We start from the raw sequence: 12,451 nt of genomic DNA, 5'->3' as shown, positions 1-12,451 counted from the left end.
CGGGACCTGTAGCCAGCATGGTATACAGACCGAGACTTTTTTGGCATGTTTGATGTTGGGTTTGTGATGCAATTCCGTCAAAACCTTTTGACATACCAACCGTGACATTTCACTAGAAAGTTATAATTGTTCATACTGTGTTTATGTTTAGCGATCTTTAAAACTACAAGAACTATAATTCCAGTTGCAGTATTAGCTCACTAAACCAAACTAATCGTTACAGCATTTGTTTGAAAGTTAACAGGGGCCCGAAAAAGTTATAGGAAATTATTCCGTGGCGTTTATCATTACGAGGACCCGTTATAACTTCTAGCTTAAACAAACTGACACATTAACGTTTAATTCACTCTTTCGTTTTCTGTATCACAATTATTTTATTGAAGTAGCCTTAAACCACTTGCGCATAGGCCCTAAACACGGACTCGCCACGCAGATAAGTTTAGCGGGAAATGACCACCTTGTAGAATTCTCTATCTCAATGAAATGGGGCAAGTCACAAAGCAATCAGTGATGTATGGGGGTCAAAGTTACGGTTGAGTAAGTGCACATTCGTGTGCTGTTGCTAGGGCGAATTTGAGCCAGTTTTAGTGCGCTTGGCACTTTGAATCAGGTAGCTACTCGTTGCCGGGTGCTGTAGAAAATTGAACTAAAAAGACAGCTAAAATATCAGGCTATATTTACAGGCCCATCTCACCTCTACACAATAGCTCCAAAATTAGTTGCTGAAAAAATTGCCTAAGCAACATCCTATACAAGTCCTTTCTTTGTACTGTCTCATCCAGGAGCAATATTTTTTTTTACTCTGGAGAATATTACACCCCTATATAAGGCACAACACCCAGCAACAGTCACTGGGAAAAGCGGAACAGTCGCCAGGTGCATTATTGCAAAGGGCCTTGTAAATACAATTTCTCTGGTTTAATTGTCATATGGGTCCTTAAGACATCACCAACAGTCTATAAAAGCCTGTTAGAGTCAAATTTCAAGCAATTTCGGTGGACCAAATGACTCAAAAACAGAGTGACTGCATTATAATAAAGCGTTAACTCTGCATTAGAATGTTTATTGCGACACCAAACTAGAAAGCGAAAGCACAAGATCCTACAACGAAACTAAAAGCATTATGAAGACGAAGCAGCTGAAACTCTTTTTCAACAGGTTGCCACAGTCTTTTCTAGGTGGAGTACTATGTAAGATGGACCTCTGTCATATCCTCCACATTCTTCTCCATTATCCTAAAACAATCATATAAACCACTAACCATATATCCAGCACAAACGTATATTTCATGGTTATTTATCAAAAAATATACCAGGGTGTTATGTTATCACCACATATTAAGATGATTAAAGATTGTATTCATGTTTTCAGAGTCCCCAAAAAAGTTTGGCTGCAGTGACTTACTGCATTCAAACTAAAAAAGTATGTGTAAAAATATTCTCTACTGTACAGGCATAAAACTAATGTTACATAAAATTAAAGAGGACTGGGACAACAACTTCCTGGAGGAGAGCAAGTGGTGCCATGTTTACCATGCTTACAGTTTCAGTGGTGTAGCTCACAAAACAAACAGATTCAATGTTTACTTTTAAATCTTAGTTCAGCAAGCATACACACAACCATAACTTGTAGTGATTCACGTGCATTTTTATAAAAGATTGCAGCTTGCATGAATACCTTGCTGCTATTCAGGACTCCACAATTACATCACATGGCTCCACAAGTATATCATCCATAACTTCCATTTTATCAAGATCTGTATCCTCTTCTCCCCTTTCATCAACTTCTGCAACTGAATTCTTCTTTGTCCGATCTTGTTCAGTCTTTTGTTCACTGGAAGAAGCTCTTCGTTTGCTTTCCAACTAAGTATAAAAATATTACTTTTATAAAATAAACGGCAAGAAATCATATTTTTGCCATGTAGAAGTGCACACTTAACAGCCTATTAAAAGTAAATAAAATAAAATCATCTCTTCGTGATACATGAAACATTGAAGTTGCACACAGTTGTGCAAATTGTGTCAACCTAGAAGGTCCCGGCAGTGCAGCTGGTGACTGTACTGTTAGACTGGCTTTTCAACTACCAGGCACAGAAATTTCCATGTGATACCTTCCGGTTGCTGTTAATCAGTTGGGTACCCAACGACACAGATGAGTCACTGTGGAGCTGCTTTGGTGAAACGTATGGTTGTAGTTGGAAATTTAGCAGTTTTTTTTTCTGAAATAAAAGACGCTTACACTACAGCTGCAACTTACATGGCTGTAACAAGCTTTGAAATAGCCTTCGAGGAACCATGACAACATAAATCCAATAATTTTCTTCTTGTCCCAGTTGCCCCACTTCTCACTGCTGAGTATCTCCATATTCTTGTATTCTTTAAAAATATGTTTTTGTAGAAATGACATTTGGTTAACATGACACAACTCCACCAACGCCTTTGAATGTATGAATGTGACACACCAACAAAGTAACAATACAACAATTACGCAGTAATATCACATACAATGGTATCATAGGCAGGATCGCCCCACTGCATAGACCTTGCTTGGCGATCACAGCTAACGTATCGCAATCATGAGGTTTGCAGGCTTGGCAAAAATATACCCCATGAAACCACCGAGCTCAGTTGGTAGAGCGTTGGGCCTGTTTAGCCTAGGGTCGTGAGTTCAAACCTCACTGGGAGCTTGAGCAGGAAAAAGTGGCTGATCCAGCTAGGCTGCATTGCCTGGGCTGCCAAGTCTGCAAACCTCAATACAACAATATGCGATCATAAGGTTCACAGGCTTTGCAGCCAAGGCATTGCAACCAAGCTGGATCAGCCACTTTTCCCGACAAGTCGGAGCGAGATCTGAAAAATCAAGCTCCCTGTGAGGTTTAAACTCACGACCCTGGGCTAACCAGGCCCAACACTCTACCAAATGAGCTACAGGAGCTCAGTGGCTTCTTGGGGTATATTGTGGCCAAGGTACACTGGTGCGACCTTTACATGCGTAGAGGATCTCCACCACCGTAATCAGACAACGCACAAGTAATGCCATTCTTTCGCATAGCGAGGTAGGATCGCCCCACTGCGCAGGCCCTTTATATTTGGCGATCACAGCTCTAATATTCTGATCATAAGGTTCACACGCTTCGTAGCCAAGGCCTGCACAGTGGGGCGATCCTGCCTTGCTATGCGAAAGCATGGCATTACAACAATATGCGCATTTGTTTTAAATGTTTGCAAATCTGCACCGTAGGAGGGTCTAAATGTATTTTGTTGCAAAATTGAGTTTTTCTAGGTTTTGACATAGTTTGGTTGATTATTAACAGTTTGTAATTTTTTTTTTTATTAAACAAGTTCAGCCTAACATTACAATACTTGCAAAGTGGATGTCAGCGAATTTGTTGTTTACGACGCCTGCAAAGCTAAACACTTACTTGATGTTTGATAAGGTGGAGAATCATAAGCACCACACAACCACTTTTTGAGACTATCATTACTTTCAGGTTTGCCTGATTGTTTGGCTGTTGAACGAGTCACTCTTGGCTTACTAGACTCTGATATCTGTGGAAAAACAAATATTGCCAAAAAACACTGCTGAAACATATTGTTGAAAAGTGTTTTCAAAATATTTTTACAAACCATAGTTTTTGTTGTATGTACTTGTATGTAAATAAATATGACAATGAATATGATTGGAAATGTCTTTTTTTTTATTACATATTATGAAATAAACAATATAATCAATCACAAATACATCAATAAGCTCATTCGAAAACTATGAATGTAAGGTTGCTGTGATTACCTGGTTTGCCATGTTCGTCCAGCACCAAAGTTGAACAAGACCTTTAACATCACCACAGAATTGAGGATAAACAATGTCGAAATTTCTGATAACGTTAGAAAGTAAAGGACAGTCAGACAACTTTTCAGCACCTTTGAATTGCCTTTTGCATTCGCGAAAAACTGCTTCCTAAAAGGGTAAAAGATAAGCATTGATACATTTAACTGTGAAAATAAAGTCAACTTTTATTAAACCTGAAGATTTCTAAAGTTCTTGTATGAAATTTCAGACCAATGGGGTCCTTTTGACTTAATTTGTCTTGCAAGTCCTTCCTGCAATAAAAAAGAAATTAATATGTAACCATCAAAAAACTAACCTTCCAATAGACTTACTGGTATCATTTTTTCGGAATCTGCATTTTTGAAGAAATCCATCAAGATACAAGCGGCGTGTTCTTTGCCGAAAATGTTAGGATTTGTACAATTCCTTGCTTTAAACATTGATGCATCATGGACAAAATCGCGTATCTTCGTGGAATCGTACTTGTTGAAATCATATTTGAAATTCAGCAATTTCATTGCCATACCTCTCACAAAATTCTAAATCAAAATTTTAAACATTTGAAATTTTTGTAATTAACATTTGAAATAAACTGTGTTGACTGCAATTTTACACATAGTATGGTTTTAGTTCGGTAATCATTTAGGTGTCACAGTGACTATTATGAAGTTTCATTCCACCTTCTGTGGCCACATTTATTTTCTTTGAAAACATGTATATTTACCTTGAAATCACGTAAGTGGACTTTTTGTAAACTACTGAATGTTGGAGTTTTCGAATAGTGGTCTGATTCAGCCAATCGCTTTCTTATCCCGCCGAAACAGGCATCACATTTTTGTGATTTAACACACTTCTCGTTGTTGCCACTTGCTTCATTTTCCTGTGTTTTATTTCGGCACTTTTCCAAAGTGGAGTTGGAGGTTCTTCTTTCACCCATCTGCTTTGGCTTGTCATTTTGAGTTGGTTTAGGAGTTGAACTGGGCGAGGTTTGCATATCTCTGCTTTTCTCATCCTTTGGTCTGGATGTCACCTTCATTGGAATTTGTTTTCTTTCATGAACATTCAGTTTTTGACCACTTGCATGTGAAACCTCCCTGGCTCTGTGGGCAGATTTCTCTGAACTCGCTGAAGACAGGCGTCTTGATTTGTATGGCGGAGGATGTTTGACATCCTGCTCTTTACCTGGGTGCTTTGCACTGTCGTGGTGATAAACTGGTTTCAACCGGTTTAAAGGTTGTCTTCCTTCGCTTGAAGCAGGATGCAGTGGAGCACTTCTTGTTACTCTTTCTTCATGTGTGTCATAGTATTCTCGCTTTAACAGCCTCCGTTTAGTAATATTACACATGTGGGTCTTATTTCTAAGCTGGGGTTCATTTCTTCTTTCACCCTCGTTTCTTTGTGGAGTCTCTTTTCTTCTCAGGAGTTTATTTAACTGCTGCGGTTCATTTTTTCTTAAGTGGTTATTTGATGGTTGGGGTTCATCTCTTCTTAGGGGTTCATTTCTTCTTATGGGTTCATCTCTTCTGGGGGGTTCATTTCTTCTTATGGATTCATCTCTTCTTGGGGGTTCATTTCTTCTTTGGGGTTCATCTCGTCTTGGGAGTTCATTTCTTCTTTGGGGTTCATCTCGTCTTGGGGGTTCATTTCTTCTCAGGGGTTCATCTCGTCTTAGGGGTTCATCTCGTCCTAGGGGTATATCTCGTCTTAGAGGTTCATTTCTTCTCAGGGAAACATTAATGTGCTGGGGTTCATTTCTTCTATTGCTATCAAGTGGCGTTAGATTCGGACCTTGGTGTCGTGATTGTAGATCTCTGATAAAAAGCTCATCCATTCGCCTTTCTGGCAATTTGAGATGCTCTGTCATTTTCTCATGCCGGTCATTTGGCACAAAATTTTGTTGTCTTGGTGGTAAACATGTTTTGTTTGAAAGCTTGTAATCTTGGCCGGTTTGAGGATTTGGAGCATCACTTTCTTGAGGATGTGAGCCATGGTATCGTCTGTCGCCAACATCTATTGCAACAGGGACGTACTTGTCTTTCTTTGCAACCCTATTTGATGAAACTGGTATTTCTCTAATGATGTTTTCTCTCTCCGTTGATCTTGCATAGGAACTCATGTGATCTTCACTCCCTTGATTGACCTGCTTGATTACCACCTTGACTGGATCCTGATTAATGGTTCTTTCAAGTGCCGGTGCTGATGCTGTTGTAACATTCTGTCAACAAGGCGGTAACTGTACTTTGAATACAATATTAAACTACACAAGTTTCCTAAACACAGTGTAACATAAAACCTGATATCTTCCAGTACATGAGCGATCACGCTATATTACTGGAACATGATTCAGGATTAAGTAAGCAAACCACTCACGATTGTAGTAGGCCTTGGTTGAGGAAAACTGCTGCTGACCAAATTCCTGTTCTTGTTGTCCTGCGTTGAATTTCCCTTGGATCTTGTATGCCCCTGATTAAAATCATGTTGGGTCGCTGTCTTCTCATCCCTTTTGCTTGTTGAGTTAATAACTTCTATTCGCTTTGTTGGTTGGGAGGAGGAGGATGTAATAACTGTGATTTTGAAATCCCCATCGGGATAGGAATTGTTTCCTTTTGTGGGCTGAGTTTTTATTTTCGCTTTCTCAGCAGACACCTTGTCATTGTCTTCATCATAGTTGATAACCTTGCGTAAACCTGATGTTGACTGTGCTGAAGATGGAGGTAATTTACTCTTGCTAGGCTCATTTTCAGAAATATTATCCATCCCTAGTTTCTCACAAAAGGCATCCATTCCACCCTCCAAACTTTTATAAAGTCCCACATACCTAAGCAACTCCTTTGCCTCACCACTCTGTTTAGGAATGCAACGTACAGCATGTTTGTTGCTGTTAGCCAAGCAATGTAGAAATCTCAATGGAAGTTCAGTAAGATTGTTTGCCACACTTGGTGGACACACATTTTGCACGAATGTTTCAAACTGCTTGGTTTCAAGAATGTTTTTGGAAAACCAAGAAATGTAGTTAAATCCCCAAAAGTCGTCATAGCTTTCCAGACTTTCGCCGCTCTCCGATAACCGTTTACCATCAATCCCTGGAATCGCTTCTGCATCCTTTTTCCCAAAACTTGTTTCCATTCTTCTCTGAAAAGAACCTTCTGGACTCTTGTCCTCCCAGAATACATCATTTTTCTTCATGGGTCCTGCTTCTTTGGAAATCACATTACGTGATGATTTGAACGATCCGTCTCCCCGTCCTCGTTGTATAAAGAGATCCACTTCACTGTTTAATACCATCATACACAAATTTTAGACGTAACATAAATATTGTGTTTACATATTTGCAAATGCATTATTACCAAACAATATATATGTAGCTTACCTCACAATAACATTTTCACGCTATTAGTTAAAAATACAAACCTCATGTCATCTTCTTTCCGGGAATACATAACTTCCCTCTTGTCCCTTTGTTCTAAGGCTCGGTGAGTGTAGGTCTCCCTTCGATACTCATCATGACTGGAACTCCGGAAAGTTCTTCTGTCTTGTGTTTCATAACTTCTGTAAGTTCCAGGAATGTCATAGAATTGAGTCCCTGAGCGTCCATCAACTTCCTTGTTCCTAATATCATAAGACCTCACATCGCCGCTTGCATTGAAGCTTTCCATCCTTTTCATATCACTTATTACGGCAGAAAGCTTGTCTGCTTTGGATTTTTCCTCAATGGCCTGTTGCTTCTTGAATATGTTTTGAATGCGATTAATTGCTTCAGCAGTGTCGAACTGTGCCATGTCATAATCTGTTAATTCATGTCCATCAACGTCTTCAGCACTAGGATCAATAGCACCAGTGGGGCCAAATTGCCTTGCTTCACCCTTTGTCACTTTGAAGCTTATTTTGTTTATTTTTTTCTTAGGTTGCATCTGATTTTCTCCTTTATTTATTATTTCAGCATTGCATCTTTGTTGAGTAAAGTCCTTCTTTTTCCTCTCTGAGGATTGTTGCCTTTCAGTATAGCTGCGGTTTTCGACCGAACTTCTGGTGTCGAGTTCCGACGACGTTGTAAACGCATGTGAGAGGGTTTTTCCACCAGAAAATTTATGGCTATCAGATGCTGCATATCTTCTATCATTAAAACTTTTAAAATCATCATGGTCCATTTGTTTAGAATATGAAAAGTTTGGTGATGTTTGTTGTGATTGATACCGTTTTCCATACCCTTTGTCACTTCTTTCCTCTTTGTTACTTTGTGCGACATATTCATCTTCACTATCTAAATATTCTCCCACCCAAGAGTAAGATGGAGGTTCTAAATCAACATTTTCGTTGTCTTGCATCTCTTCAGACTGAAGGCGTGAATTCATTGACTGATAATCACTATCACGACCAGGAGAGATGTGATGCTTCTGTCTCCTGACTGGACTATGTTTGCTCATATGATGGGTCCTCAAGGGCTCTTCACGGTGCCAATCTGACTGTTGTGGTTTTTTAACCACCTTTACACTATCCAACACATCCGGGTCAAAAACAGTTATCAAAGATTTTGACTTGTCAAGGAGGGTTGTATTGGCTGATATATCCGGGTAAAACATATCCTTCCTCTCATTGGTGCATTCATGTTTCTTTATTATAAGCTCTTCTGGCTCTTTAGGGTAATCTCTGTACTTTTGCATAGGAGGTGACGAGTGCTTTGTGTCATAACTGCGCTTTTCATTAGAATAATGACTGTGGGTTTGTCCATCTCTTTTTCTGCCAGGTAATGTGTTTCTATCTTGTCGAATTCTGGTCCGTTCTTGTCTTCTTGGTGGAGAAACACTGCTTCGTTGATCAAACTTTATTCTAGCAGTAGGGGGAGAAATGCTTCGATTCCTTGTCAATCCTGAATTTCCCGCCATTGTTGAGTGATTCTTTTCACTAAACCTCTTTTCATTTGGTGGTGGGTAATCATACTGCTTTTTGTCCCTTGAATTCGGTGAACGACTCTGAAATGCTGGCTGTCGATATTCATTAGTAAAAGAATGACCGGTTGTGGATTTTTTGTGTGGTGCTGCAGTACGTTCATTAGGAGACCTGTTATTTATAGGAGATCTACTTCTTTTTTCTGGGAATTTTGAATTACGAGATGAGAAGCTCTTCCTGTCATGGGGTGAATACCTTCTGTATTCATGAGACAAGTTTTGTTGAGGCTTGCTTCTTCTTTCTTCAAACCCAGGGGAATGCTTTCTTCTCAAATCATTGCTTGTCTGTTTGCCAGTAGTTTCAGCAAACCACATATAAGGGTCTTTGGGATTGTTTGAGGGTTGGCCACCAGTATTTGAAAACCTAACTCTGCTGGATGCCTGACTCTGGTAATCTTTTGCTTTGGTGACATCATGCTTGTATATGCCAGAAGGCCTAAATTTTGCTGATGACATTGTTTCAAATACAATGTCCAATTAAATCTACAGTAATACAAGAAGTTCAAGGAATGAGCATTTTTGAACCAGTCTGATTTCGCAAACATCAGTGCAGCACATCGACATTAATTAAACAACAATTAATTACACTAGGTGTCATCATTGTACTTCGACAGGTTTGATTGCTTTTAGTCAGTTATTATATTCTGTCGTTAACACAATTCAGTTCAACTGTCAAAACTACTTAAAAATGTCAAAGTGGAAATGTACAAAATTCGCACATATAAGTAAGTGGATACACAACCCTGCATACCAAAAGTGTATGAAGCTGTTACCTTTGAATAAAAAACGAGCTGCTTTGAGCTTATGCTTAATTTTAGGCATGATTGCAACTGTTTCAACTGTAAAAACTATGTTAAATTATTGATTTTTGAAGGTAATTAGTATGCTGTTACATTAAGAAAACTAATTTCTATAAATAGGCTAATATAAGTTTAAGTTAAGCATTACATTAATTTTTTTAACAAAATAAAGCACTGCTGAAATGATAACAAACAGAAAATCTGACAAAACTTATCCATGACCTGGCATTTTACCCATGTACCCTACAAAATAGTGTTAATTTGTAGTTTTTCTGGTAGTCCAGAACAGATTTTAACCCATTTGAGCCATGACTTTCCTCATTGTGGGTCTCAATGCTCCAAATCATATGTTAAATATTTTTTTCGCCAAACCAGCTTGAAAGTATAAAACAAAAAAAATAAACAAAATCATTTCAATAATTACAAATAACTGTGACAATTATTTGTAAGTGTATAAATTGCACAATACCCCCAGTGCAGTCTGTATAAACCACATAGGGTCCACAGACTTGGGCAAACCATAGGCTTGAAAATAGGCAATTTATTTACCCAAGATGTAATTTTTTTTTTTTTGACATTCAATGACAATACACCTTTAAAGAATAAAGGCCTACGACAACAATGATTAAAGGTATACGACAACAGTAATGATATGGCAATGATCCGTATAATTGTGACATATTTTTGACTCATGAACACAATGATTCACATACATATATATTAGTAACTCAGGTTGTCACCTGTAATATTTGTTGTCTTGTAATATCTGATTTGCACTTAGCAAGAGCTAAAAAAAAGCATGCTGCATTGTGGCTTAAAATAGCGATAATTCCTGTAAATTTGTATTTTAGCCAGACTGGTCCATCCAATAAAACACTAAAAATCGCAAAAATTTACCAGTAAGAAAACCAAGTCTGAAATAAACATATTTTTGAAAATAAGCACATCTGTATTTTTCAAGACACTGGTCACAAAAATAGGCATAAACCTTTGAACAAGGTTTGGCAACTCTGCACAGCACATACTAAAATGATTGCCAGTTTCCAACACTGTTTACACCTTTTTCTTGTCAACTACTAACACAAACTTCAAATAAAAATATTGATATAACAGGAACCAAGCAACAAAGAAAGCTATTTGTATAGTTCCTCTTGGTTCCACTGTGTGATCTGTTTGGCCTCTTTTTAGTGTTGTATAATAATTGTTTTCAACACAACACTCAATGCAAGGTCTGTGTAAAGTGGTTGTGGTAACTATGGTAACACCGATACATCCACATTTAGAGGTTTGACAAAGTTTAAAATCATTCCCAGCTTGTTGACTGTTACCATAACTACAGTAAAGTATGCTCAAGCAAACTACAAATGCTTGCTATATGCCTGAAACTATCCATATACAATAGCACACAAAATTTATGAGATGAAATATGGTTGTGACATATTACATTATGATATCACATCAGTATTGATTCACACTTATTCTTAACCCAGCACCTACAATTATGTTAGGTTGGGTTAATTTCAACTACAGGTATCTGTTGGCCTGTAAATACCATTTTAACTTTAATGGAGTGCAACAACATTAATGTATTATGTGTTTGAATCATGTTGCCCAGATGATTAATAACCAAACAAAAACTGACAATTTAGGAAGCTATCAGACTTTAATTTCTGTTTAGACCAGCCCCTTAAAGCTGTTCTTTGCCTCTTAACAAAACTTACAGTTGATCCGTACTAAACCTCACAATAAAAGCTTTTGTTAAAACAAAATTCACATTAGATTTGAGCAAATCATTTGCAGAAAACAATAAACAAACCAAAAAAATCAAAAAACTAGAATTCAGTAATGATGAGAAGATTGTGTACATGTATCTACTAGACCAAATCTTAACTTCAAATTGAAAAAAAGGGTCTTTAAAGTCTTTTAAAATAATTAATTTCCATAGGTTTAAATTGGAGGGATTTTACAAATTTACCAGATTGAAAAAAATGTCGCATGTGGAAGGATTAAAAAATATAATGCTAATGCATCAATATCCATGACATTACTGATCGCTGATAAAAATCATCAGCGCAAATAACAAACATTCCAATCTGGCAAAATTATAATGGAAAAAATTCAACCACTTAAATTTCACTCAGTAAAACAAATGTATTACTGAGCTACAATAGCTGACATATTAACACATAAAAAATGTTCTGATATTCCGTGCATTGCCCGCTCCAACAAGGGCGCTACTTAACTTTTTTACACATATAGGCTAGTGGCAATACAAACCTTTTTGACAGTGACATAAATTTGTTTTTCTACTTCATATGTTTTGTTACACTTCTGAACCAAAACTAAAAAAAGAGCAACACACATGTGCACTTCTGGATTAACATATTGCATAACTGACAAATATAAAATTTAAACTCTTCTTTTTAGTAGATTCCTGCTCCCACTCTGCACCAAATTTACAGTTCATTGGGTCAGAGCAACCCATTCCCACAACATTTTATCTCATTCTTTGTAGGCTACAATACAAGCACCAAATATTCATCGCAGACAAAGCAACCGCAAGGAGTTACAAATGCAAATTCCATTTCTTGAGCAGAACCAGCAAGATTTCCGTTGACATATCTTCTCATATGCCTTTTTTTTTATCAATCTTACTGTAATAAATGCTATTAAAGCTTCAAAAAACACTGCATGACTGAAATTGAATAATTGTTCAGTGTTCACCAACGATGGTGTCCACTGTCCACCATGAATGCATGTCATGCAAATACCTGTAAACAGTATGCTACTGTACAACGACCAGCGGGATCCTAGTTAACAAAACACAGTAACTACAACTACAAGTTTTTTTTGCGTGACAGTATCACGATTTTAAGT

At 37.7% G+C, this 12,451-nt stretch overlaps 1 protein-coding gene across 1 annotated transcript; it reads right to left on the bottom strand.

The window, feature by feature from the left end:
• Nucleotides 1-1,053: 1,053 nt before the first annotated feature.
• LOC145890717 (uncharacterized) lies at nt 1,054-12,394 on the bottom strand. The gene is made up of 10 exons (XM_082981859.1): nt 7,240-12,394; nt 6,199-7,099; nt 4,553-6,043; nt 4,161-4,367; nt 4,023-4,100; nt 3,790-3,957; nt 3,422-3,548; nt 2,257-2,375; nt 1,678-1,862; nt 1,054-1,235 (listed from the first exon to the last, which is right to left on the bottom strand). The coding sequence occupies exons 1-9, from the start codon at nt 9,228-9,230 to the stop codon at nt 1,689-1,691; spliced, it is 5,256 nt and encodes a 1,751-aa protein (XP_082837985.1). The 5' UTR covers nt 9,231-12,394; the 3' UTR covers nt 1,054-1,235; nt 1,678-1,688.
• Nucleotides 12,395-12,451: the final 57 nt, after the last annotated feature.

The sequence above is a fragment of the Ascidia mentula genome, chromosome 2 (assembly GCF_947561715.1).
Source record: "Ascidia mentula chromosome 2, kaAscMent1.1, whole genome shotgun sequence".
In the NCBI taxonomy this organism is placed as follows: domain Eukaryota; kingdom Metazoa; phylum Chordata; class Ascidiacea; order Phlebobranchia; family Ascidiidae; genus Ascidia; species Ascidia mentula.
This window is presented reverse-complemented; position numbering and strand designations above follow the sequence as displayed.

What these genes read in the sequence shown, in the direction of transcription:
- LOC145890717 (XM_082981859.1), bottom strand. Translation starts at nt 9,230, where the DNA reads ATGTCATCAGCAAAATTTAGGCCTTCTGGCATATACAAGCATGATGTC. An exon ending in AACCAAGGCCTACTACAATC is followed by an intron (nt 6,044 to 6,198) that starts GTGAGTGGTTTG and finishes CCTTGTTGACAG; the next exon opens with AATGTTACAACAGCATCAGC. An exon ending in TCCACCTTATCAAACATCAA is followed by an intron (nt 2,376 to 3,421) that starts GTAAGTGTTTAG and finishes ATATTTTTAAAG; the next exon opens with AATACAAGAATATGGAGATA.